This window comes from Grampus griseus, assembly GCF_964374135.1.
Source record: "Grampus griseus genome assembly, chromosome: 4".
NCBI classification, from domain to species: domain Eukaryota; kingdom Metazoa; phylum Chordata; class Mammalia; order Artiodactyla; family Delphinidae; genus Grampus; species Grampus griseus.
This window is the reverse complement of record NC_138997.1, coordinates 44,119,414-44,147,155: the sequence shown is the minus strand read 5'-3', so window position 1 is coordinate 44,147,155 and position 27,742 is coordinate 44,119,414. Positions and strand designations below refer to the sequence as shown.

At 43.2% G+C, this 27,742-nt stretch overlaps 1 protein-coding gene and 1 pseudogene across 2 annotated transcripts in view; one reads left to right on the top strand and one right to left on the bottom strand.

The window, feature by feature from the left end:
* Nucleotides 1–27,742, top strand: part of FRAS1 (Fraser extracellular matrix complex subunit 1) — a 459,773-nt gene that overhangs the window by 235,552 nt on the left and 196,479 nt on the right. Inside the window, exons 15-18 of the mRNA XM_082652906.1 lie at nt 7,323–7,466; nt 15,506–15,646; nt 17,272–17,412; nt 18,716–18,892. Of these exons, the coding sequence (XP_082509032.1) occupies nt 7,323–7,466; nt 15,506–15,646; nt 17,272–17,412; nt 18,716–18,892 (603 nt within the window). The remainder of the gene's footprint in view (nt 1–7,322; nt 7,467–15,505; nt 15,647–17,271; nt 17,413–18,715; nt 18,893–27,742) is intronic.
* On the bottom strand, nt 321–1,532 carry LOC309821778 (LIM/homeobox protein Lhx2-like; annotated as a pseudogene). Its single transcript has one exon. The product of its transcript is annotated as an LIM/homeobox protein Lhx2-like (transcript).

Here is a 27,742-nt window from a genome sequence, read left to right as displayed (position 1 = left end):
ATATTAACTGGGCTTGCGTTATCTATTTTTTCTTTTTGGAATTACATCAACTAAAGCAAACAAAAATGTAACGACTTAAAAAATTAGGTGGACTTTTTCATTTGTGTTTGTATTTTTAAGTAAGTAGGTTATATTATATTATTTCTCCAAAGCTCTGTTGTTTTTATTTTTTTTGGTTTGGATTTTTTTTTTTTTTTTTGGTAATTGACTCCGAACCTTGGCAAGCTGTAATTCATAATCAAATAAATGCTTTATTTTATGCGTGTAAAAAAAAATAAAATACACTTGGAATTCAACTAAAGATAATTTCTTTTTTTAAATCACTTGTGGGGCGGGGCCGAGGGGCCGAGAATCATTAGAAAAGGTTGGTTAAGAGTCGTTTGCGAGGGGCTGTGAGGCTCATGGTCCTCTAGGTTGCCAGGCCCAGAAGTTAGGGCGGACGTCATGGTCTGTGAGGCTGGTCAGGTCTGTGAGGTTGGTGGGCATCCTGGGGTGGCTAAGCGAGGCCTTGGACAGCTCCGAGGCCGACCCCTATGGCGTCCCCGTCTGCAGCGCTGCCTCTGTCGACTTGTCCACGCCCGTGTTTTCCCGCCGTATGAAGTTGCGCCTGAACTTGGCCTGGGCGTTCTGAGACGAGACCTGGAGGACCCGCTTGGTGAGGCCCGTCTTTTGCGCGAGCTGCTTCTAGTCCTTGGCATCAGGGTTGTGGTTAACGGCAAAGACTTCACGTTCCGAAGTTGCTGGTGCTTGAAGGAGTTGCGCATGCACTTCGTCTTCCGGCTGCTCCGGTACCTCTGGTCGCGGTCCAGGTGCTCCACATCGTTCTTGTTCCAGCTAAGTGCAGCGTTGTAGGTCGCTGGGTCCGCCCCGGGCCCGAGGCTCTTGCGCTTCCTCGGCCGCCCCTTCTGCACCGTGCCTACGCTATTGTAGTAGGGAAGACCCAGAGGGTTGGCCCCCGCTGCACCCAACCCTGCGCTCTTGGCCACGTCGGCGTGGTTGAAGTGCGCAGGGTACTCGACCTGCAGCAGCGCCCCGAAGTGCAAGCGGTGGTAGAGCAGTCTGTCCTTCATGCGGAAGTGGTCACCCGTGGTCAGCATCTTGTTACACGTAGTGCGCGTGAAGCAGTTGAGGTGATAAACCAAGTCCCGAGCTCGCATCACCATCTCCAAGGCCGAGATGCCTCGGTGGCAGCGGGCGCAGTGCTGCACGTAGAACCGCCTGTAGTAGTCTTCCTTGCAGTAGGTGCTTCCATCCTTGCTGAAACAGGTGAGCTCCAACTCCAGGTTGAGCTTGGACTCACAGCACTTGAGGCAGCGCATGTGCCACTGCTTGTCCACCACCAGTAGGTAGTAGCGGTCGGAGATGTTAACCTTGCAACTGGCGCAGAGCGCAGCGCAGTCACTCCTAATGGACGGCATGGTCGTCTCCGTGTCGCCGCGGTCGATGGCGGAGCTGATGGCGGGAGCCTCGCTATTGGCCCTGCAGTCCATCTCGTTGATGACCCCGTGCACCTCGGGGCCTGACGGGCTGTGGAACAGTATCGCGGGGGGACCGGCGGGGCCGGGGGCATGGCTCCTTCGCCTCCTTTTTTTAAATTTTAAAGACTTAAAAAATTTTACAGCCATTTTAGGTTCACAGCAAAATTAAAAGGAAAGTGCAGAGATTTCCCATATACTCCCTGCCCCAACACAAGCTCAGCCTCCCCCATTATCAACATCCTACACCAGAGTGGTACATTTGTTACAAAGGATGAACCATTCTTTTCCTTTGTTTCCCTCACTAAGCACTGTTATTAAGATGCATACATGTTGCTACATGTACATCCAATCCATTGCATCTAGTTGCTGTTCTCTTGTGTAATTTGTATATCTCTGCCTATTCGTGAGGCTGAAGGTGTTTTTCATGTGTTGTTGTTTTTTATAAGTTTATTTTTATTTTTGGCCGCGTTAGGTCTTTGTTGCTGCGTGCGGTCTTTCTCTAGTTGTGGCGAGTGGGGGCTACTCTTTATTGCGGTGTGCAGGCTTCTCATTGCGGTGGCTTCTCTTGTTGTGGAGCACAGGCTCTAGGTGTGCGGGCTTCAGTAGTTGTGGCACACGGGCTCACTAGTTGTGGCTCGTGGGCTTTGGAGTGCAGGCTCAGTAGTTGTGGCACATGGGCTTAGCTGCTCCGTGGGTTTTTCATGTGTTTTTATTTTTCTATTATGAACTCCCTCAAGTACATACCGGTTTTCAGAACATGTAGAGACCAGGCGTTCCAATGTCAGGTGTAAAGGTTTCTGTTGGCACAGGGAGGAAGGTTGACGGCAGAGACCAGCCTGGTAGGGGACAGAAACAGATGGGAGTAAAAGGATCAAAAATGATGATGACTCAGATGCACTTCACTTTTAGATTTGTCTGGCATCTGTGCTTCTTAGGCTAGTAGCCTTGGTCTCAGGTGTGGCTATTATGAGGGGAGGGGAACATAGTCTGCCCAGCATCTCGGCTTGGCCTTGTGCTTCACAGTCACTTTCCAAAGGGCTTTTGTTGATGTTTTGTAGCAATTACAAGGAAACAGCTCTAGAGTGTGAGGACTCTGGGAAAGGCTGGAGCCCCTTTACGAAACTGCTGGAAGAATCCCTGTTGATTCTGTTACTTCCCTTCACTCCCTTTCTAAGTGAACCTTCCTTTCCCACAGTCTTTTTCATCCTTACCCCTCTGTCTTGCGTTACATTTTAATTTGCTCCCTAAATAATTTCTTTGCTTTTGATGCCACCTGAAACAAGATTTGTTAGGTCTCATAGGGTGTGCCACTCATATGATCACATACAACATTCTCTGCTTTCTCAAATATGTCATCTCGCCATATCCCCATGAGTTAAGTACAACAAATATTATTATTCCCACTTTACAGGTTAGGAAAGCAAGGAACAGTGAAGTTGAGTTTAAACAGATATTTTTTTCATCCAACAAGAGCTTCTTGGTAGAAATTTACTCACTGTCTCCTGATAATACTTTAAAACTTGGCAAGTCCTTCCTAGTCATTTGTGAGATATGAATGATAACAGTTGCCACGACATGGATAATGAAGGAATTTGCCTTGAGTATGATGTGCTTGCTTGTGTCTTGAGTTTGGGCTGCTTTGTGTAGTTGAGGGTGAAAACTTGGCAGTTTGGAAATCTGAACTACAGCCTCACTGATGACTCAAAGGGCCTGATGATCAAGTGTGCTAATTCCCTGGTAATGGAAGGGAAACATTCCAAAAGACCATGGAAAAGGCAAGGATCTGAGGCTCCTTCAGTTTGAACTGAAGGCTAAGCCCATGGGAATCTGTGTCTATTGCCTGGGATCCGGGAAGGCTTCCTGGAAAATAAGAAGTGGTTCGTAGGAAGTGCATTTAACACTTCCTTGGAAAAGGGCTGCATTTTATTCTTCGAGTAGCACAGGTTACATTTTTTTAATAGCAATCTTCTATTTCAAAATGATCAAGTATGAAAAGAAGTTTGTTATTTTTAGAGTAGGATTTCAATATAGAGTTGCCAAAAGAAGAGTAATTCATTCCTTTCATTTTGAAGTAAATTGCTCAGCAAACCAACGCATGTCTTGTCATGCCCCAGAAAAATCAAGGGCTTTCCTAAATAAATTATCTACTGCATGTGAGATAAGACAATGGCTTTATCTTATTTGTCCTCTGTTTTAACTTACGGCCACAATTTTCACAATATACACTTCGAACTCTGGGTGAGCTGAAATGTATCACTAAGAGAAATTATGGTGAAAAGTCAGGGACTGACCTTTTATTTTTCGTAATAACCCACATGTAATAAAAGCCCCATGTAAAATAAGCCTGCAAGAAGAGATCATCTGCAGTAGCATATGTTCAGTGTTAGAAATTCGAAATCAATTGCAAAACACAGTGGGAGTATGTCATTATAAGAAATGACAGCTCAAAAAAAAAAAAGAAGTGACAGCTCAGCATAGTCCTGTGTTGAAATAAAAATCCCTTCTGCTGTCCTGCCCGGCCATGGAACATGCCTTTTATTAGAGATGGAAAAAGAGAAGGCCCAGCATCACATTTGGTACTCAATGTAGATGCAGCAGAAATATTTGTCATCATAAGCAGATCTGGACTCCAGTATTTATTAGGTAAAATTTACAGCTCTGAATGTATCTATCTTATCATATCTTTAGACTCTGACCTCATGCTTAGTTGTTTCCATACAGAAGGTAAAAACTGGTAGGATGAATCCCCCATAACCAATGAAAGACATCTGCTGTGCATTCACTTAACATGCATTTAATGAATACTGACTTTATACCAGGCAGCAATCTGAATACTGGGGGTTTAAGATGACTAAAGCATAGCTTCTGTTTTGGAGGATATTACATTCCATTGAATGGGATTGATTTGTAACTGAATCATTAGTACAGTAGGATAAATAGCATGAGAGGCACATACAAAGTGCTGCAGGAACATAGAGGAAGGAGTGACTGACTTTGTCTGGACAAGTTCAGCAAAGCTTCACAGAAGCAGTGACAACTTAGGAGGCCTCTCAGGTGTAAACAGGATTACAGAGGCTGTGGAAGGAGCCAGAGGCATTGCTGGCTGGGTCAGTCCTGGGCGGGGCATCCAGAACCCTTGATCAGTCACATGGCATGCTTAGAGCACCCTGTTCCGTAGAACTGGTGTCGATGAGGGGGAGGTAGCAGAAGGTAGAGCTGAAATGCGGAGTAGGGCTCCATTTGTGATGGGTCTGAGTGCCATCCCTAAGTCTGTAGCCTCTATCCTGCTCATCCTTTGACCCCCATTCTGATTGGCAGCACCAGGGGTAATATTAAAAATATTTAACAAGCAGTATGGCACAGATCAGATCGGTTGGAAGGAGGGGAAACCCGAGACCCTCTCCTGTGTCAGACCTTTTGTTGTTGGAACATGGCGTCTGCCCGCGTTCCCAGGGCTGCAGCCAGAACATCAGGAAGGGGGCCAGGACGACAGCCATTTACCAACCAGCTTGGAAGTATTTTTACTCTTTTAACTGCCAGTGCAGCTGAGTATCTGTCAAATGCTCTAAAAAAGCAAAACTGATCAATTCCACCGCCCTGATTAAAACTTTTACAGGATGAAATCCCCTGCCTGCCTGATACTGGTGATCTGACCCCTGTTGTCTTTTTTGCCTCACTCCCCATCATCCCCTCGGGCACTTACTCCCCAGGTCCCTGGCTCACCTGTGGCAGCAGGGAAAGCCCCACAGACGAGCCCTGCACCTCGCATGTGGTAGGTGCTTCTGTGGAACATTGATAGACAGATTAGCCTGGCATGTCTTCTTAGAAATGCAGTTGGGTTTTTGTTTGTTTGTTTGTTTAGGTAATGGCTTTGAATCAACTCCATTTCCTCTGTAAGGCAGAGGCACTTAACACTGATTGATAGACACTTCAGATAGTGATTGTAATCAGTATTGGAAGAGTAGTTGAATAAATGAATGACAGACACATTTCATGTGCATTCAGGGTGGAATTTGTTACTGGGATCTTTGCATCCACATACTTAGTTTTAATGTAGTGTTGGTGGCTTATCTCAACACAAACAGTATTCTTCTCATGTAAATAAGGTGTTAAATATAAGTGGAGTTTGTAGAGCACCCAGAAGTGTGCTCAGCAGAGTTAACAAAAGAGACATGGACTCTGCCCTCATGAACGTTATGGTCTAGCAAGGGAACCAGATAATAAATAGGTAAACTTTGTCCGTCTCTGCTTTCCACCTGCCATTGTCATCTCTTACCTGGACCAGAGCAGTCAACTCTACACTCATCTCCCTGCCGGCATGCAAGTCCTTAAACCCTCTCTACATGGCATCCAGAGAGAGCTTTTAAAAATCTAAATCGGGGCTTGTGTCTATCCTATTTAAGCCCATTCACGACTCACATTGCAGTTAGGATAAAAATCCTAATTTCTTTCCATGGTCTCCAAGGTCGAGTTTCATAGGGCCCCTGCCCACCCCTCCAGCCATGAATCAGGCCACTGTGCCCTCTGTGTCCCACTGTGCCCCGCTATGTCCACCAGGTCCAGTCACAAGAAGAGCCTCCAGTTCCTTGAGTCCCCAAGTGCCTTCTCTTCTCAAGAACTTTGTTCGTGCTGCTCTCTGGCTCTCCCTTTGGCTGGCCGCATCTCATCCTTTAGGGTCTTCCTAAAGTCAGTCCCTTCCACTTCCACTACTGTTATTCTTTATCGAAGAGCTCTTCCTATAGCACTTAACACAATTTGCGATCATCTCTGAATTTGTTGAGGAGAAAAGTTGTCTGAAAAGAAGGCCTTCCTGTGCAGTTTAGAGCTGAGAGGAGAGGATTGGATCTTGAGATATGCCATGCAGGCATCCTTTCTTCTGATTCCAAATGGATCCCTAAGCAAGTTACTTAGGTATAGTTCCCAAGTCCCTTGTGACCAGCAAAATCATTCTCCCTGCCAATTCTGGTCAGAATGAATACCTCTGAAAAACAGGTTATGTTCCACTGTGAAGCAAACATTTTGAAAATCAGAAGCATGGGTGGGGTTGGCCATACAGACAGTTTACCAGATCTGAATATATTCAGTCATTCAGAATAGGCCTCTCTTTATAGACCTGCTAAGGTGAAGAGCAAGCATGAATAGTAATAATAAAAAAAAATCAAATGCCGGAAGAGGGGGAAATGTTCAAGTCTTAAAGGAACAACTTTGGTCTGGAAACAACATATAGTTAGAAACCTAAGGTAGAAGAGAAAATCAGGCTTTGTGAGTCCTTAAGGTATATGTTTAGAGCAGATGCTACTGGGGGAGGGTGGGAACCAGAGGCTGAGTTCTAAGAGTTGTGAGGGAGGACAGAAGGATGGGGATGGGGGCAGGGGGAGAGATGGAAAGGGAGGGAAAGAGCAATAGAAATCAAGCAGTACCGGGTCTTTCAAGGTCTAATCAAGGACTAGAGTACATGGCATCCCTCCTTAACTGATTCTCCATGTGTTGGAGGTTAAGAGCAATTATCTAGTTGACACTTTGTTGTGTGGTTACAAAAGGCAAGGTGATGGAGGGCCATCTGATTTCGTTAGACAGACCATACTTGTCTAGAAATTATGATTCCCTTCCCTGTGATTCCCATTACTCAATAGCCTTTGATTTCCTGTTCCAATTCTCTTAGCAGTAATTTATGGAAGTTGTACTTCTGGCCAACAGAAATAGGGTTTTCTGTTTTTTGGGGGGGGTTTTCCTCCTGTGGTGCAGGTATGTGCATAGTGAAGGAGTGAAAATCCTCGTCGTAAATTCTAAAGCCTTTGAAGAAGAATGGCAACTAGTCCTTTCTACCGTCTTTTGTTCCTGCAGCCTGCCACGAGTCCTGTGCGGCCTGCTGGGGTCCCACAGAGAAGCACTGCTTGGCCTGCAGAGACCCCTTCCAAGTGCTGAGAGAGGGCAGCTGTGAGAGCAGCTGTGGCGACGGGTTTTACAACAAGCAGGGGACTTGCAGTGGTAAGTGTCCGGCTTTGCAGGCCAAAGCGATTTTTCCTTTTCCAGCCTCCCTTGTTTCATTCAAATCATAGCACCAAAAATCAGTGTTTCTTTTACTCAACAAATATGCAAATGCTGCTAAGATTGACGGTGTTTTAGCAGCTTACGAAACATGTTTCTTTTCCACTGGCAGAATCCCCATTAATACCTTTGCCTGCAACTACTCGTTAGGTTGGGAGCTCTCTGTAGCCTCCTCCTGTATCTGAAGACCAGGAGGCTCAGGCTGCTTGCTCCAGGCCCACAGCTGGAGGGAGAGGAGCGGGGCTTCCTTGCTCCAAATGCCAAACTCTTCATCAACACCAGACTGCCTTCCAAATATGCATGGGGACAAGACACTCTTAGGCCAGCCAAGGGCCACCCTGCCTTCGGTGTTGGTGCCACTGAATTAAAGCTGAAGCAGTTATTGTCTATTCTACCTTTAACAACCATTACAGACAATGAGAGTTAACCCAGCATAGTGCTTCCTGTGCTGAGCACTGTCCCAGGTGCTTTCTAAACATGAACCAATTGAGAGGCAGGAATGTATTGCGGGGCGGGGGGTGGGGGGGGAGCATGACCTTGGGCAAGTTACTTAATCTCTTCCTGTGTCAGTTTCCCACTTGTAAAATGGGAACAATAGTAGTACCCGTGGTATACAGAATTATGGTTCTCAGAGATGCCCACGTCCTAGTCACGGGCATCTGTGAATATACTGCCTCAGATGACAAAAGAGACTTTGTAGGTGTGATTAAGGTAAGGATCTTGAGATGGGGGAGATTATCCTGGATTATCTGAGTGGGCCAGCGTAATCCCAGGGGTCCTTATATGAGGGAGACAGGAGGATCAGAGTCAGAAAAGGAGACCTGAAACAGGAGCAGAGGTCAGAGTGATACCAGGGATGGGCTATGAGCATGCAGGCAGCCTATAGAACCTGGAAGGAGACAAGGAAATGGATCCCGCACCCCCCTGCCAGAGCTTCCAGAAGGAATGCAGTCCTGCCAATGCTTTGATTTTGGGACCTCTGAGCTCTTAAGCTTTATGATAATAAATTTGTGTTGTTTTAAGCCACTGAGCTTGTGGTCATTTGTTACAGCAGCAATGGGAAACTAACACACACCCAGCTCAGAAGGCTGTTTCAAGGACTGAGTTAACGTATGCAAGGCATTGAGCACAGTGCCTGGCACGGAGTAGGTGCTATGTGAGTATTTAGTGTTTAATCCTCACAATTTCATGAGGTAGTTATTATCATCCTCATTTTTCAGATGAAGAAACAGAGAGGTTAAGAAACCTGCCTAGGGCTTCCCTGGTGGCGCAGTGATTGAGAGTCCGCGTGCCGATGCAGGGGACACGGGTTCGTGCCCCGGTCCGGGAAGATCCCACATGCCGCGGAGCGGCTGGCCCGTGAGCCATGGCCGCTGAGCCTGCGCGTCCGGAGCCTGTGCTCCGCAACGGCAGAGGCCGCAACAGTGAGAGGCCCGCGTACCACACACACAAAAAAAGAAACCTGCCTAAAGTCACGTAACTAATAAGGGGCAGAGTTGGAGTTCAGGCTAGGTCTTCTGAGTTTAGATCTTAACAGCCTGGTCACTGCTCTACTGCTCCCTGTAATGTGATACCTCCTTATGCACCTCTGCCCATTTTCCCCTCTCTTCTCCTTCTCCTCTCCCTTGATCCTCCTCTCCCCCTTCCCCCTTGTCTTCCTGTCAGTCTTTAGATCAGCCGGCTACCCCTGTGGACCCAGGCCCACAGGTAGGCACCTGACGGTGAATGAAAGGTTTGAATCCAGTTTATCGTGATGGCCATACCTGTTGAAAGGCCTGATGACTTTTTTTAATAACTGAGTCCACTAAATCAATAAAAAATATGTAGCCCATAAAACTTTCTGGAGTTATTGCCCTCATTTTGTTTGCTGAGCAGGGCAACAGCACAAATGAGATGATCTTTGGGACCTGACAAATCCACTTGTCCTGGGGAAGAGAGATACCCCCTGGCGGCTGCTTGCTTAAAGCTGTGCAGGGACCCATCAGCATCGCTGGTGTGAGAAATCTCACTCAATATGGACAAGTCACAGGTGGCTTTTGTGTGGATTCAGGAGAGAACAAGGAGAGAAAGGCAGGCTGCCATTACCCTGAGCATTGTAATCTTTTTCTGCCGACATCACTTTCCTGCTCATTTAAGCCAGATGTATTCTCTAAAGGTCAGCAGATGTCAAATCTGCACTAACTTAAAGGCCTGAGGCATTGACCCTTTAACTCCCCAAGGAGGCTGGCTACTGTCACTGACAAGGAGTGGTGACACGGACCTGCTACCGAGACGATATTATCTGGAATGAGAAAGCAACTTTCGCTAGGGATGCGTGTATGTAAAAGGAGGGACGGTTAGTGTGAGCCTGAGGCGGTGAGGGTTGGGAGTCTACTTGGGCAGAGAGGTTGAGTGAGGAAAGCCAGGTCTCCTTGCAGACTGGAAGAATTTTGAAAAAAGACTACTGAACAGGTGGCTTAGGGAGAGAGTATACATCTGAAATGCTATCTGTATACATTTTGCAACAAAGCAGAAAGAGAACTTTCAAACAGGAGGATGGACCATTGTTGACATTAGTCAGCCAACCAATCAATTGATCAATAGGTAATTACTGAATGCCTGCCATACGCTTAGCAGATACAAGACTTTGTGATGCCATTGGCATTGACCAGTGGCCCTTTTGATAGACAAGGCTGGAGTTTAAACTTTTCATAAAATTGTTCGAGTTCTCTAAGTTTGTATCAAATGCCTTCAGAAAGGTTCATAGAAATATTTTCTAAAGCAACAGTGAACCGAGTCGCTGATTGGTATCGGAATGTTAATTAAGATGCTAATAATGCCAACTTACTTTCAATTCAGATTAGTACTATTCGAGATAAAGACCAGCTGGTGTTGGTTTAATAATTTATAACCAAGCAACCCATATCTGTAGAAATCTCAAAGTTGAGTGCTGAGAAAAATCCAGCACAACCTGTTATAAATGGTGCTATGCCCTGGCTGAAAGAATTTACAACCACCAAGTTTGTCTGTGGTACATGCTTTGAGTTTTACAAATATTAGATATAAGGCGTGGGGAAATTCAAAGGACAAAACCTCCTCATTCTTTAGTCATGTAAGTACTTGAGCTATTATGAAGGGCTTTTCTGACTCTAGCTAACACAATAAATCAAAGCAAGTTCAGAGGTTTCTGTTAGCCATTCTCGCTCTCTTCCTTCCCCCTCTCCTTTTTTTCTCTTTCCTTCCTTTTATACCGATTTCCCTTCCTCACCTAGGCAACTATTTAAATTTTTTTTATCTTCTTGTTTTTATGGGCTCATGTAAAATGGGTATTGTTTTCAGCGAGTATACGTATATGTATGTTTTTCTTAAATGATACCATGTTATAGAGTTCACGTTGTTCTTTTTTCACTCAGCGGTATGTTTTTCAGATTCACCCAGTTGCTATATCATCTAGCCCTTTGTTTCTCACTGCTGCATAGTCCTTCCTGGTCTGCATCCCCTACAGCTCTCCCATCTGCTGTCCCAGGGATGGGATCCCTCACTTCCTTCCATCTGCACACCATCACTAGGGAGCACCGGTGAACAACCTCCGACGACATGTCCTTTGATGAACTGGGTGGGAGGTTCCCTGGATGGATGGATAACCTGAGAGCAGAACTGTTGGTTTCTTTTTTTTTCTTTTAATTTTAATTTATTCTTTAATTGTTGACTCTTCGTTTTCTTTATGTGATAACTAGTACCAGGTAGCTCACCAGCATCTACACTCCCAAGCATAAGGGCTCTTTCATCTCTACATCCTTGCCACCATTTGACATTATCAAACTTCAGGTTTTTTCCTGGTCAATAGGTATACAAGGACATCCTATTTTAATTTGCATTTTTCTGGTTATTAATGAGTTTGAGAATATCTTCAACTCCTGTTGGACTTTTGTGTTTCCTCTTTGATAAGTTGCTTTTTGATATGATTTCCCCATTGTTTCATAGGCCTTGCTACCTTTTTATTGTTGATTTTATGGAATTCCTTGCACCTTATAGATATTAACTCTGTCAGTCATAAATATGCAAATATTTTCCCATTTCGTTACCTTTTAACCTTTAATGTGGTGCCCTTCGTTGAACAGAAATCTCTAATTCATCATTTTTCACTTTAACATTTTGCTTTTGATTTTTGTTTAAGAATACCCACCCAGATCAAGTTCACAAAGAAATTATACTGCAATTAATAGAAGAAATTCTATTAATTTCACAGTTTTTTCTTTATGTAGGTTGTTGATCCATCTGGAGTCTACTTCTGTATATAAGTTTAAGTAGTGATCCAGTTTGATTTTTTCTCCATTTCATGATCCAGTGTTCCCAGCATCATTTACTGATTCAATCTAACCTTCTCCATTGATCCTTATTGGATATTAAGTTTCCATATGGACATAGGTCTATCTCTGAGCTGTTTGAGTAGTCCAAATTTCTGTTCTTGTACCACTCTCACATTGTTTTGCTTTGTTTTGTTTTGTCCCTTAATTTCTATTGCTTTGCAGTATGTCTCAATGTCTGATTGGGCAAATTCTCCCTTTCTTTCATCTGCATTTTTAAAGTTAACTATTCATGAACTTTAGAGTGTTTATTGAATTACTAATAAAATTCAACTGGAAGTTTTATTAATATTGTATTGAAGTTATAGACTAGTTTGGGGAGAAATGACATCTTCCTAATAATTTTATTTAAATTTACAAATTATACGCCAAGTATTACTTTAGATGTATCCTAAAACATTCGATCTGTAATGTTTTTATTGTTGGGCAATTCCAATTTTTAAAAAATTTCTGCAATTCTTTATTTCTGGGAAAATCCACTTGGCTTGTAGATTATTCAGTTCTGTGGATATGTCAGTTCTAGAATAGAAGCTTCAGAAGTTTCTGGAGGGTAGGAGAGAAGAACGCTTTTGAGATTCATTTTTGCTTCTTTGCTCCAGCTATGCGTTGAGGGGATGATTTTCTTCTTCTCTGATATGAAGGCCACTGCCTTTGTCCATTTACTGAAGATTATCTTGCCTTACATGTGTGCTTCTGGAGAGATGCTGAATCCTCTAGGATGCAGGGTGGAACGTTTGGCCCCATCAGTTGCCATCCTTTTTCTCAAGTTCTTGAAATCTTTTTCAGGAGGTTAGTATGGTGTAGGTGGATTGAGAGAACAGACAGAATAAATCTCAGTAGTTCTCTATTCCTGAAACACCGATTCTCTGATAGTGAGAAGAAGTTTGTTTTGCTTGTTTTTAAAGAATTTAGCCAGTGAGCATGGAATAGATTGAGTCATAGACTTACCTGCAGCTGCATTCACCCTCACCTCCCTTTTCTACTCAGAAAAGGAGGACTTTCTCTGTTCTGTTCAAGTCTAATCTCTCCATCTGTACTTTTGAATGTAACTCCCCTTTTTTCTCCTAGATACGCTTTCAACAATTATTCTACCTCTTCTCTTTTTAAAAACCTTTCCCGGGGTCTGTATTTGCTTTGGGCTTTTACAGTATTGGAGAGACAATACATCCCCTTAACCCCTCCCCCCGACTTTTTTTTAAATTGGAGTATAATTGCTTTACTATGTCGTGCTAGTTTCTGGTGTACAATGAAGTGAATCAGCTATATGTATACATATATCCCCTCCCTCTCAGACCTCTCTCCGCCCCCGCCATCCCACCCATCTAGGTCATCACAGAGCATGGAGCTGAGCTCCCTGAGCTATACAGCTATCTTTTTTACACATGGTAGTGTATTTATGTCAAAGCTAATCTCCCAATTCATCCCACCCTCCCTTTCCCATTCTGTGTCCACACGTCTGTTCTCTACATCTCTATTCCTGCCCTGGAGATAGGTTCATCTGTACTATTTTTCTAGTTATGTCACCTCTATCTATACCCTTGCATTCACAGCCAGGAGCCTTTAAAGGAACAGTTTATAATCATGGCCTTCACTTTCGTTCTGTCTTATGACTCCACTGAAATGGTTATGGCACAGGTCACTCGTGTCCCAATTTCTGAGTGAAGTGAACCCTCTTCAGTCTTTATTTGTCCTCTCTGTACTGTTAATGTCTTCCTTCTTGAAACTTCTTCCTTTCTTGGATTCTCAGCCACCACACTCCTGTTTTCTCTCCTACCTTTGGATCATTTCTTCTTAGTTACCTTTGCTAGTTTTTTTCTTTTTTCAGTACATTTTGTTGCTCTCCAGATCCTTGACTACTTCTTTCTTATCCGTCATGCTTTTACTGAATAAATCAACTAATTTCTGATTTCAACAACCCCTATGTGATGACCCCCCAGCCTCTCCCCAGAGTCTCAGAACTCTAAATCAGGCCGTTTATTGGACTGCGCGTATCTCAAACTGAGTCTGTTGTAATCCCCCGCTCTCCTTTTCGTGTTCCTTGAGTGGCATCACTCGTCTCCATGCCAGACCCCAGGCAGCCATCTGAGACACTTTCACCGACACAGCTCTCAAATCCATCACCTCATTCACAGCCTTGATTCAGCTCCCTCTCATCTTGTTCTGTGAGCATTGCTACGCTATTCCAGCAAGGCCCCCAACTCTCCTTCCTCACCCCTCCAAACTGTCTCCAAACTAAAGCCAAAATGATCTTTCTTATACACAAACATAGCCATATTTTTACCTTGTTTAAATCTGTGTAGGGGCCACGGGCGTCTTTCATAGGATGCGAATCTAGACTATAGAGTTTGGCATACAAGTTACTATGGCCCTTCCCACTTTGCCAGCCGAATGAACTGCTGTTTCCCAGGATTTCCCAAGCTCTAGGCCTGTACTCGCCTCGCGGCTTCGGCCAGGAGTACATTCCCATCAGCTTGGCATGCTCTGACTCGCTTTCCAAGACAATGCTCAAGGGTCATTTCTTCTATGAATCCTTTCTTAACCTTTCATACCTCCTACCCCACACACATTCTGTTGAAATTTTTATTGTGTCTATACAGACCAATCTGAGTGATATGTTTAATACTGCTAATATTGCATATGTTTATCTCCCTCTGGTAGACTACACAAGCCCCTTAAAGCAGAGACCAAGTTGATTTGGGTTTTGTGTCTCTACCACCTGGCACAGTACTTGACACAGAGCTTAAGAAATGTTTTGGGGGCTAAATGAATGGATAAGTGAATGAGTAGATCCTGGAAGGCTGTGTGAAGTTCAGTTATTTCAACCAAATTTTGTAGCATGACCTTGCTTAGTAGAACTCTGAATTCCTGAATTCTCTCTCCAACCAGTGTTGTCAGATAAAATATAGGATGAAATATTTGGGACAAACTTAAACTAAAAAAGTATTCATTATTTATCTGGAAATTCAAATTTAACTGAGCATTTTTATTTGCCAAATCTGGCAACCCTACCACCAAGGCTGTTTTGACTTTTTTTTTTTTAATAAATTTATTTATTTATTTATATTTTTAATTTTTGGCTGCATTGGGTCTTTGTTGCTGCTTGTGGGCTTTCTCTAGTTGCGGCGAGAGGGGGCTACTCTTTGTTGCAGTGTGCAGGCTTCTCATTGCGGTGGCTTCTCTTATTGAAGAGCACAGGCTCTAGGTGCACGGGCTTCAGCAGTTGTGGCTCGTGAGCTCTAGAGCGCAGGCTCAGTAGTTGTGGCGCACGGGCTTAGTTGCTCCGCTGCATGTGGGATCCTCCCAGGCCAGGGCTTGAACCCATGTCCTCAGGCGGACTCTCAACCACTGCGCCACCAGGAAAGTCCAGCTGTTTTGACTTTAAATCCCATATTAAATTGGATACACTGGTAGGTGGGCCTCAGAGTGTTTGTTATGCTTAGTTTAATTAATAATTATTTGTTTCTCCTTCAACTGCGAAAACAGAAATGTTGGAATCAAGGAAATAGAGCTTATCTGAGCAGCCAAAGAAAGTGATTACTATGTTGATACCAATTATGGATGTTGTGAAGAATAGACTTTCACTTCTCCCTTTGCTCACTATTGATTTTCTTTGATGGTTTTCCTCCCCCTTAGCTTGTGATCAGTCCTGTAAGAGTTGTGGCCCCAATAGTCCCAGATGTCTTACCTGTGCTGAGAAGACCGTGTTGCATGATGGGAAATGCATTTCTGAATGTCCTGGTGGGTACTATGCTGATGCCACTGGCAAATGCAAAGGTAAGACGTGGGTAATTGTTATCATCGTCACCATCATCATAATCATCATCAAAAAAGTATTTAATACATTTAATATATGTTTATATATATATATATTTAATACATTTAATAATTTAATACATTTAATACATGTTTGATTATAGATGGTGCTATATGCTGCTCATTTGGAAGTTTGTGATGCATTCCCATAATGTGTGCATGATGGAAAAATGGCAAGTTAAAAGGAATATCTTTTCCTTATAGAACCTATGTGTATCTGGTACACATTAGATCTCCAGTGATCTCATCACTGGATCTTTTTGAAATGCCGAGAACATCTTTAAGATCTTTACACAATCCTTGTGTACTTGTAAACCATCACTAACTCAGGTTGTGGGTGTGACAGAATCATTCCGTAGATGGCATTTATAAGCACATATATTGGCAACTACAGCACACCACAAAAATAAAATTAAAAAGTAAATCAAGTTTGGTAGATTATAAAGCTAAAGTGTGTACCTATTAAAAATTTGGTTTTATGTGCTATTTATATAGTGTTTCTTTCAGATTTATACAACTTAAACTACGAAACATCCCCATTTGAGGTGGGAACTTATTGCTGCCTAGGACACCTTGGTGGTCCTTCTTCTCCAAAACAAACACACGTATTCTTACTTCCACCTGTTGGCAGGATACTTACACCTGTCCCACACCTTGTCTTATTAACCTCCTGTTTGTTTGCCAACCTCTTTACTTATACAGTGTTCATCCCTTTTCCTCAATATCCTGCCCTCAACGGTCTGATCCTGTCCCCACACTCCCCTCTCCCAGCTCCTGACCATGGTCCTCCAGAGCCTTCTTGCAGTATCTCACTCCTGTCCCTTAGGACAGCATGGTACCATCTGCCTCTTGGAGCCAGAGATGTCCCACTGTTACCAACCAGGACAAAAGCAGCAGAGACGCATGCCTCACATTGCCATACATAGTGGTCAGATTCTGTAATATAATTCTTACTTAGAATCCTAAAATGTCCAGTTGTAATGTCTTAAATGACCATTTAGTCCAACCTCTTGCCATACATATGCCAAGGAAACTAGGCCTGGGGAGACCCAGACTTGGCTAAGGGCATAAGTTAGGGAATAGGCCCATCAGAATCCCAGTGCTCCCAACATCCAGACCCATGAACGTTCCCCTCTTCCCTATTCACATGGGAGTTTTAGGTTCGGACAGACCTAGGGCTAAATCCCAGCTCTGCTGCTAATTAACTCTGTGATCTTGAGTAAATTTTTTAACCCCCCAAGACCTCAGTTTTCTCATCTTTAAAATGGGGTTAATAATACCTACCTCATAATGTTGCTATGAAGGTTAAAAGTGGCAATATGTATAAAACACTTAATACAAACATACATAAAGGGTAGCTAATAAATAATTGATAGAACACGGTGAAAGATGGATAAAGGGGCAATGTGGGCAGTTCTGGTGCTATAACCACCTTCGAACACATATATCTCTTGATTTTGTGCAACAGCTGAAGGGGGATTGAGTGATAGATGAGAGGGCTTCCTAGCACATAAGGAGCCTGGCCAAGAAGTAGGCACCCTAGTCGCCTCGGTCCCATTGTGTTCCCCTCTTCCTCTCTTCCTCAGTTTGTCACAACTCGTGTGCCAGCTGCTCAGGACCCTCGGCCTCTCACTGTACAGCCTGCATCTACCCCCAGGCCCTGCGCCAAGGTCACTGTCTGCCCAGCTGTGGAGAGGGCTTCTACCCTGACCACGGGATCTGCAAAGGTATCACTGGTGTCACCATCATTCTTGAGAGACTTTCCCATCACAAGGACATAGATATAAGTTACTTTTTGGGGCAACTTTTCCTCTAGTGTATCCTATATGGTTATGTATGCATTATATGCTTTTTTTTATTACCAAGGGATAATCTGAAAAATCACATTTGAATATTTGTGAAGACACTCAAAAGGGTATGATTTTTCTGGCCATTCTTGAGAGGAATGTCATTCCCTTTACCGTGGTACATTAAAACAACCCAACTCTTATTTCCTTCTTTTTCTGTTCTCTGACCATTGCTAATGTTTTTCTTAGTCTTCATTTTGTTTTTCCCTGAAGAACTTCTTTTTGTTAATGACACTGTTGAGCAAACTGAGACTTACTAGCAATGCCTCTGGGTTAAGTAAAGTGGAAACTCTTCAATAGCTGTTTGCCAAAAAGGCTTTGGGCTCATTGGGAGGACAGTCTCATTTGAGCCTTTTGAAACTAGAACATTGGGAGCAAACACTTGAATTAAGTAAAAGGTTAATTTATGTTTACTTATACGTAGGGCACCTTGGAAAAGAATGTGAGAATAGTTACAAGAAAAATATATTTAAAACAGGGATGCTGCAATAGATATTCTGAAAAAGAAAATTTAGAGAATCTTTTAAAGGACAGTAGAGGTCATTATATCAGAATGTGGGCAGGAGAGATTTCGAGTACTCTCTTTGGCTCTGATCTTCACCAGTAGCCAAGGAAAACCAGAACCTGGGATGGATTGTCAAATGCTTGCTGCTGCTCTAAAGGGGCCTCTTCCTTGTCTAGAAAAGCAGCCTTTCCTCACATAAATTCTAAGATCAATTTGTTGCCTGGACCCCTCTATAGTGAGTGATGGATGCCGTAATGGACAGTAACACAAGTACCATTTTTGCACAAAATACAGTAACGGACCTTATAGGAATGCTTCTTAAAATCTCCCATGAAAACTGAGGCTGTAATGTTAAATCGTCATCCACCGTATGTGAATCTCTGGAGAACCAAGCCAATATTGTCCAGTTTGCTTTTTCTTTCCCCCACTCCCCATGATATAGCCTGGCAGCCCTTCCAGGACCTGAGAGATGTGACTAGCTAACATCACCCTCATTTGGCCTCTCACAGATATTGTTATTATCACCTTGGGCTTTGTATAGAACATTAGAAAAACAGTTTCCTGAAAAGATGTATCTGGTGCACTTTTCTGAGTGATTTTGACTTCATTAGGGACTCCCCTTGGTTGCAACATCTATCTGATCCTTGGATTTTTCCTGCATTTTATTCCTCTTGGCAGGCTGTCATTCCTCTTGCCTGACTTGTGTGGGTCCAGAGAGCTCTCAGTGCACCCAGTGTAAGAAGCCAGAGGAAGGATTGCACATTGAGCAGCTCTCTGGGGCAAACATCACCTCTGGCGAGTGTCTGTCCCAGTGCAGAGCCCAGTTTTACTTGGAGAACACTGGGCTGTGTGAAGGTAAGTAAGCCTGATTTGAGGAAATGTTAGGTAGCTTCTGGGCTTACCTCTTGAGGGATCCTGTGAGGTGGGACCAAAGCCAGAAGATCAGTGGCTCCTGGATGCTTGTGGCTAGAGCAGAAGACCGACATGCAGAAGAGTGGCCCCCACTGATGTCCTCCTTCCCTTTGTGCGTAATAGGTGATCTTAAAGAGCTAGTTGCTTTTACCCCGCTGCCCCCAGAGGTACACTCTCAGAAATTCCTGGTGAGAGTTCTTTCAGAGACAGTATGAGTAACCGAGACAGACCCAGAACTCATTGTAGAATTCCGTTTATTATTTGTACAATTTGCTACTCTTAATATGAATTGGTCTCTTCAGGGCAAAATCTGGACTTCTGTCAAAATTTAGAAGTGATTCCTGCCATCGTTTTGGCATATCGTCTACAGAGAATTGATGCCATCCTGAATAATTTGACTCAGAGCTGGGTCATCTATAAATGGTTGAAGATGAGATGAAGGGGAGATACATATCATTTCTTGGGAGGTAGGGGAGGCCCCGCTCTGCTCCTACAAGAACGTTCCTTGCTGTTGGATGAAATTTTTAACTCTCAAGCTACTTGGAAAACAATTCTACTTATATGTTTCATTGTAAACATATGTTCATTAAGGAAAATTTTGAATGTAGAAAAAAGTAAAAAAGTAGTCTGCCCACCATCTACCAGCTAAACCCAGTTGCCTTTACCATTTTGCTATAATATATCTGAGTCTTTTTTCCTGTACGCTTTGAGTTTTTATTTTTGCAACGTAACTGTAAGCATACTGCAGACTCAATTTTGTATTACAAGCTTAAAATTTAAAGTGGCTTCAATTTTACATTGGAATGTACTCCCACATGGAAATGCTGGATTTCAAGGTTAGGTTAAAAGATTTTGGACACGGTGAGTTATACTGCAGAGTAGAAATATGCAGAATTGGAATACAGAGACCCCAGGCCAGACACTTCAGCTGTCTAAGCCTTTGCATCCACAGCATTAGAATAGGGATAATTATCTTTCACACAAGCTTTTTTTTTTTTTTTTTTGCGGTACGCGGGCCTCTCACTGTCGTGGCCTCTCCCATTGCGGAGCACAGGCTCCGGACTCATAGGCTCAGCGTCCATGGCTCACGGGCCCAGCCGCTCCGTGGCATGTGGGATCCTCCCGGACCGGGGCACGAACCCTTGTCCCCTGCGTCGGCAGGCGGACTCTCAACCACTGCGCCATCAGGGAAGCCCTCGCACAAGCTTTTTGCCAGGATCAAAGGAGGTGCAGTGTGTGAAAGTGCTTGGTAAATTGTAAAGCCCCCATGATCACTTGGGATAAATTTCGGTCCATATACTCAGGTATTCACGAACATTATAAGGGTAACCCACTGCTCCCTGGGATGCACCAGGCTCCAGGGGTTTTACATGGTGTCTAAAATTCGGGGAGGGTCTCTAGTCCCCAGACATGCTGGTTTCCACCCATATATGCACTGCCCAAAATTTCCATGGTCCCTTAAACTCTCGTGGCTCTGTTTCCACAGCCACTTACAAAATATGGGAATCTTTGTCACTAAGAGTCCCAATGCCTTCCCAAAGCGCACACCACACAGCCTTCCCTTCTGATCCTAGGACAAATAAAGAAGAAATCTTCCCAGGTTACTCAGAGTGGTTAATGTCCTCCTATGATTTTGATCACTTTCTTAAAAATGAAAAATAGGGAATTTAGAGAGGGATCAGAAAAGAGAAACAAAAATAATGAACAATTTAAAAGTTAAATTGTTGGGCTTCCCTGGTGGTGCAGTGGTTGAGAGTCCGCCTGCCGATGCAGGGTACGCGGGTTCGTGCCTCGGTCTGGGAGGATCCCACATGCCGCGGAGCGGCTGGGCCCGTGAGCCATGGCCGCTGAGCATGCGCGTCCGGAGCCTGTGCTCCGCAACGGGAGAGGCCACAACAGTGAGAGGCCCATGTACCAAAAAAAAAAAAAAAAAGTTGTTAATATAAATTAGAGTAACCAGGGTTATTCAGCCAGAAAATAGTATTCCTGTTGATTTGGTGCACACCATGATGCAGACACTGTGAGAAGTGCCTTATTTGTTTTTTTTTCCCACTAGGTCCTGATACTAGCCTTATGGGGTCAGTGAAGGAACTTAGGTTAGAAGAAGTTAAGGCTGTAACTTGCTCAGTGTCATGTAGCCAGTACAGAGTAGAGTCCAGTGGGGACCTGAGTCAGCCAGGCTCCAGTAGCCATGCACTACACCAGCGTGCTACTATAATATGGTCGCCGAAGGGGCAAAAGCACAGCATTACAATGCTGTAGGGTTGAGACGTCTTAAATTTCCGAAAGCATCCTTGACCAAGGGGAATGTTCTGGGAATCCCTTTTACAGACACCTTTTAAAAAAGATTAGAATCTAATCCCTCTGGAATGATTTAATTATGGTCCCCTGTGAAAGGGCTAGATTGACCTCTTGAGGACCTTGCAGCCCCGAGATTTTATGCTTATTCACACAATATTGTTAGGTATCACACATATAGCTCTCTACTCACATTTACTACCAAATCCCATGCAATCTCTGCTAGGGAGATTGTTGTACTCAATTTATTAGTGATGAGAATGTGGTAGAAAGAGGTTAATTGAGTTGCCCAAGATTCCACTGGGAAACTGAGTGCAACCACCAGTTGTTACCAACCTTACCTGAGTATTAAGTGTGTTCATTGATGTATTTCCTGTCACTCGTCCCGTATCTCTGGCAACCTTTCTGCCTTCCCACAATCTGTTCCATTTTCAATTCTGCCGAAGCCTCGTCTCAGAACTCAGGCCTGGGAGCCCTGTGAGAATGCATTGGGCACGCCTTCTCACACACACGAGAAATACCCTCTCCTCTTTAAGGAACGTTTTAAAATGTTGGAGTTTTTGTGTGTGCCACTGAGAGTTGATTTTTACAGACCTTTTCATCTCAAGTGCTTTTCTATAAAGAAGAAAAAAAACCAACTGTTTTCTGGAACTCTCCCTCTTCCTTTCTCTGAGACTGCAGCACAGAGGGATTAGCATATTACCACAGCTAATGAAAGTGAGAGGCAGATGCATTACAGGAAGAAGCAATTTACTTTAGAATCTGAAAATTGTCAGAAGTTATTATAAAAGTTTCTACTCTGAGCTACATGACAAACCCAGGAATTATCTGGAGGAAGATGAAGCAAATTTACTCAAGATATTTGACGAAGATCCAAGTCTGGGATTGAAGGATGAAAAAATATAAAATTAACAAACAGTGACCAAAGAGAATATTGCTTATTATCAGCTGGAGAACAGTCTGCCTTTATTCATTCCTTCTACAAATGTTTCCTGAGTATCCCCTGGGTGCCAGGCATTTTCTAGGGACTTGGGGTGCCCTCGTGAATGAGTCAGATGAAATCCCTGCTCTCATGGAATTTATATTCTAGTGAGAGAAACGGAAAATAATAAATGAATAACAACAGCAGCAACGAAACCCACGACATACACTTAGCTAGTGGTCTGTACTATGAAATCCACATGAGGGAGGTGGGGAAGACAGAGGGGTGGGCTGAGGTAGGCTCCCAAGCAGAAGCACTTTGGTGAGATGGGACAGAAACCTGCATGTGTTTTTCCTGCGTTTTTGGTTCACTCTCAGAAATGAACTTGGGTACTTCAGAAGATGGAGCTTTGACTTTATGCTTCTTTTATACACAGCCTCTGTGTTTTCAAAGTGTAGCTAGAATTGCTGGTACGAAATAAAATCTGTCACTAATTGTAGAAGATAATTTGGAGGTGCTTTCAGTAGTCCGCCAAAATTGTACATGTTTAAATATTAATCTTGAGTATTAGCTGAAAGAAGGACTTCAGTAATTTTTTTTTTTTTTTTTTTTTTTTTTTTTTTGAGGTACGCGGGCCTCTCACTGCTGTGGCCTCTCCTGTTGCGGAGCACAGGCTCCGGACGCGCAGGTTCAGCGGCCGTGGCTCACGGGCCCAGCCGCTCCACGGCATGCGGGATCCTCCCAGATCAGGGCACGAACCCCTGCACCGGCAGGCGGACTCTCAACCACTGCGCCACCAGGGAAGCCCCGGACTTCAGTAATTTTATCCAGAGTTCATCTCACCTGTTTAACTGATTACTCACTAGCATTGACAGATTCTAGTTTCTAAAACAAAAACCCCAAGAAACACCTGTCAGTAGCCTTGCACAAATAAAACAAAACAAATTAATAAAAACCAGGCCTGGGCTTCCCTGGTGGCGCAGTGGTTGAGAGTCCGCCTGCCGATGCAGGGGACACGGGTTCGTGCCCCGGTGCGGGAAGATCCCACGTGCCGCGGAGTGGCTGGGCCCGTGAGCCATGGCCGCTGAGCCTGAACATCCGGAGCCTGTGCTCCGCAACGGGAGAGGCCACAGCAGTGAGAGGCCCGCGTACCGCAAAAAAAAAAAAAAAAAAAAAAAACCAGGCCTTCCAGAACAAGATCAAGGACCATCCCTTACTTTTTCATTCATCTTCCCCACTAAGTTTCCATGCCTCTGGGAGCTGGTGCGAGTCTAAATGAGGTCTCCAGGGCAGAGCTGGGTAGGGACCCCTACGTCGCCCAACTCAGGGGCACTATTCTCATGGTAATTTATGTGACTGGTGACTTCTGGAGTCATTTAGTGACTGGGCAGCCCAGGGTGGATGGACAGGAGAAAGGACCTGGGACTCCTGTCACTGGGAGGCCTCTCCTCTCTCCTATGGGTATTCTTAAGATCAGGTCAGATTGCTCAACTCAGTCTCAGGTTCTCCTTTTAAAAAATCCTGTATTTTTATTTGCTAAATCTGGGTAACCTAGTAATAGATGTTTTTGTTTTTTTGTCTATATTTTTTAAGTTTCTGTATATGTAAAATGCATGCAATGAGAAGAAATAAAAATTAGGATTTTTTAGAAGTTTATATAATTGAGATTATATAAAAGGGCAGAAGTTCTCCTTCCACTCTTGCTGAGGATTTTTTTTTTTTTTTCATTTAAGGGATTCAACTATTTTGAAGACCCAGTTTTTGGTTGAGGTCTCTCTGTAGAGCAGAACTTCTCAAAGGAAACTCCTGAGAATCTTGTTAAGACGTGGATTCAGATTTCGTAGGTCTGGGGTGGGTTCTGAGCTTCCGCGTTTATAACATGTTCCAGGTGAGGTTGATACTCCTGGTCCACAGACCATAGTTTGAGTAAGCAAAGTCTCTAACTAAAGAAGGAGAGTTTCCCTGGTGGCACAGTGGTTGAGAGTCCGCTTGCTGATGCAGGGGACACGGGTTCGTGCCCCGGTCTGGGAAGATCCCACATGCCGCGGAGCGGCTGGGCGCGTGAGCCATGGCCGCTGAGCCTGTGCGTCCGGAGCCTGTGCTCCGCAATGAGTAGAGGCCACGACAGTGAGAGGCCCGCGTACCGCAAAAAAAAAAGAAGGATAACTATACCACTTTATCATATCACTGGTGTAACTTCTTTCTAACGATAGCAGTTTTTAAAAAATCCTAATTTTTACTTCTTCTCATTGCATGCATTTTACATATTACAGAAACTTAAAAAAAATAGACAAAAAAACCAAAAACATCTATTACTAGGTTTCCCAGATTTAGCAAATACAAATACAGGATTTTTTAAAAATCTGATGTAAAATTCAATGCTAAAAATTTTGAAAGCCTCCATCAAATTACTTTAAAGGAAAAGATTGATTGCCAAAATCAGCCCAAGAAGACATAGAAAGCCTGAGTAAATCAAAAGTCATACATAAAATGGAAAAGGTTAACAAAGAACTTCCTCAGAAAGAGGACTAAGCTTAGACAGTTTAATGTGTGAGTTATTAAAACCATCTAAAACCCAAATAAATAAATCTTATAAAATTATAAAATCCCAGAGCATAGAAAAAGATAGTATATTTTAGAATACACTTGCTTTTTGGTCCAGCATAACACTAATGCCAAAGTTAGAGCATTAGAAAGAAAAAACTATAGATTCTAGATAAAATTCCTTTAAAAAGATCAAGTTGAATTCAGAACTATGTTAAAAGTTTTAATGTTTATATAAGCTTATTTTAATACTGTATAAATCACCTCATATTGAGATATTAGATAATTTATCATGTCAAAATGTCAAAGGAGAAAAAAATATGATCACGGTTATTTGCTAAAAATCTGTCTTAACTAGATCCACATTTGATTCTTTTATTTAAATCATGATCTATTCTTCATATAAGGAAAAGCCTCATAGTAAATCAGGAAGATGATTTACTTAGTAAATCAGGAAGATGATTTATATAAAAAATACAGGATTAGGAAATAAAAATATTTAGCACATAAAAAATGAAATGTTTAGTATGCCCAAGTATTACCTGAGATATTCTAAAATATTTTGCACTCTTTATCTGAAATTCAAATTTAACTAGGTGTCCTTTATTTTATCTGTAAATCCTACCTATAACCCTTCTATCTTCTATCTCTTTTAAACTTTTGATATAGATTCTTACAGTTATTTACACACACACACATATATATATCACTTTATTGTTTATAAAATTCCATACAACCAAGAATTTGATTGGAAATCATGTGTGTTTATATTTACTTCCATTTTATAGATGAAGAAAGTGAGGCTTCGAATGAACCAACTAAAGAATAGTTTAGCAGTGGGGGATCCTGGGCTCTCATAGAGGACATGGTTGCTTAGGAAATAGTTCCTTCTTTCCATCCTAGATCCTTTGTTCTTCATTTTGCCCTAGAACTTTACAATTTAATTTCAGGCCAGGCCATCTCAATTAATGGTCCAGCTCAATCACCATGTCAACAACTGGGCAGTGGTGGAGCAGCATGGGATATGGACATAGTTGGGATGATTGGACTATCCACATAAATTGCCCTGATTCTGTGGCAAATTAATGATGGATTTTTTCAGTTCCCATACAGTTCAGCAAGAGGGTTCAAGATAATATAATTTTGAGGAAATTACAAGTTTTATTTTAAAAATGAACTCTGGGGACTTCCCTGGTGGTCCAGTGGTTAAGTCTCCCAACTCCCAATACAGGGGGCCCGGGTTTGATCCCTGGTCAGGAACCGAGATCCCGCATGCCACAACTAAAAAGAAAGATCCCGCATGCCACAACTAAAAAGAAAGATCCCGCATGCCACTACTAAGACCCGGCACAGCCAAATAAATAAGTATTTAATAAAAAAATTAAAATGAACTCTGTAGTACAATAATGAATTTTACCTACATATTTTCTAATGTATTATGTCAGTAGAAACATTGGGCTTCAAAAAAGAATGCAGAGATAATAAACATCCCAGTGGCCCCCATTCCTGCATTGCTGGCTTTTCATTAAATTTAGAATGATCACAGAGCTTTGGTCAGGGAAACATCAGGGAGATTTTAGCAACTAAATTTTTCCAAGCCTTCTTTTTCCGTCTTGAAGACAGTATTGCCTCCTTAGACGGATCTTACGGCATGGGGCAAAATTGCACAAAATCAATACAGGTTTGGTATGCATTTTTTTTCTAGTTTTATTGAGATATAATTGACATATAACATTGTATTAGTTTAAGCTGTACAACATAATGATTTGATATATGTTTATGTTGCAAAATGATCACCACAGTAGGTTTAGTTGACATCCATCACCTCACATAGTTGCAATTTTTTTTCTTGTGATGAGAACTTTTAAGATTTACTCTCAGCAACTTTCAAAAACACAACACAGTATTGTTAACTATAGTTACCATGCTGTACATTAGATTCCCCAGGACTTATTTATCTTATAACTGGAAGTTTGTACCTTTTGACCACCTTCACTCATTTCCCCTCCCCTCAGCCTTCCCTACCCCCCCAACAATCACCAGTCTGTTGTCTGAACCTTATCATTCAGCCTCGCTCTAGCTCTTGGCTGTGTCTTAAACTTTTGTGATTGTCCAAGTCACTTTCTTTGTTCTCAGTGGCACCCAGTAGGTGAGGGTGTGCAAAGCCCTGTCCCTGTCTCAAAAGGGAGGATCTCAGTCAGCATCTAGATGCTGTCTGATTGGATCTGGACCCTTCTGCAACGGCTTCTAAATTGTGCCAATGAACCTCTTTCAGAGAAAGACTGGGAGGTGGGTTTTCTGTCCACTCCCTCTGCACTGAGCCCCGAGGGCATGGGTAGCCAGTTAAGAACTGTTCCTCTGTTTGCTACAGTCCTAACTAAATTCACGTACTCAAGCCCTGCTGATCACCAGAGTCTGGCCGTCAAGGGGTGTGTCCTCTGGGCAGCAGCCACAAAAGCCAGGGCCCTGGAAGTGCACACAGGCTCTTTCCAGGAAGAAAGAGTGACCTGGAGCCAGGCAGAGGGAGGGCTTGACCTCGCGCCCAGGTCTCAGAAGAGGATTGCAGGCACTCAGCCTCTACGTGTGTGTTGAAGTAGAAGCCTGACCCTCAGGCTGCAGCTTTTAATGTATGCAAATACGTCTCTTTCAGGAAAAGACTGGGAGATGGGCATTTCTGACTGTTGCCTCTGCCCTGAACCCTGGGGGGACACAACCACCGCAAATCCTAGGCAGCTTGTGAAGAACTGTTTCTTTGTATGCTCTAGTCCTTGAGGTTTTCTGGATTCAAGCCCTTTTGGCTTTCAGAGTTAGAGTTTTGGGGTCCCATTTCTCAGGTGGAAGTCTTAAAGTTGGGATGCTAGATGTTAGTTGTAAACCCTTAACTCCTCAGGGAGAAGCTGGGCGTTGTGAGTTCCCTCCTGATTGTATGTCTCTGCCTTCCTACCCGTTTTGATGTGGGTTTTTGTCTTTTTCTTTCCCCTCATTCATCTAATGTGTAGGAGTTGCTCAGCTAGTTTCTGGATTTCTTT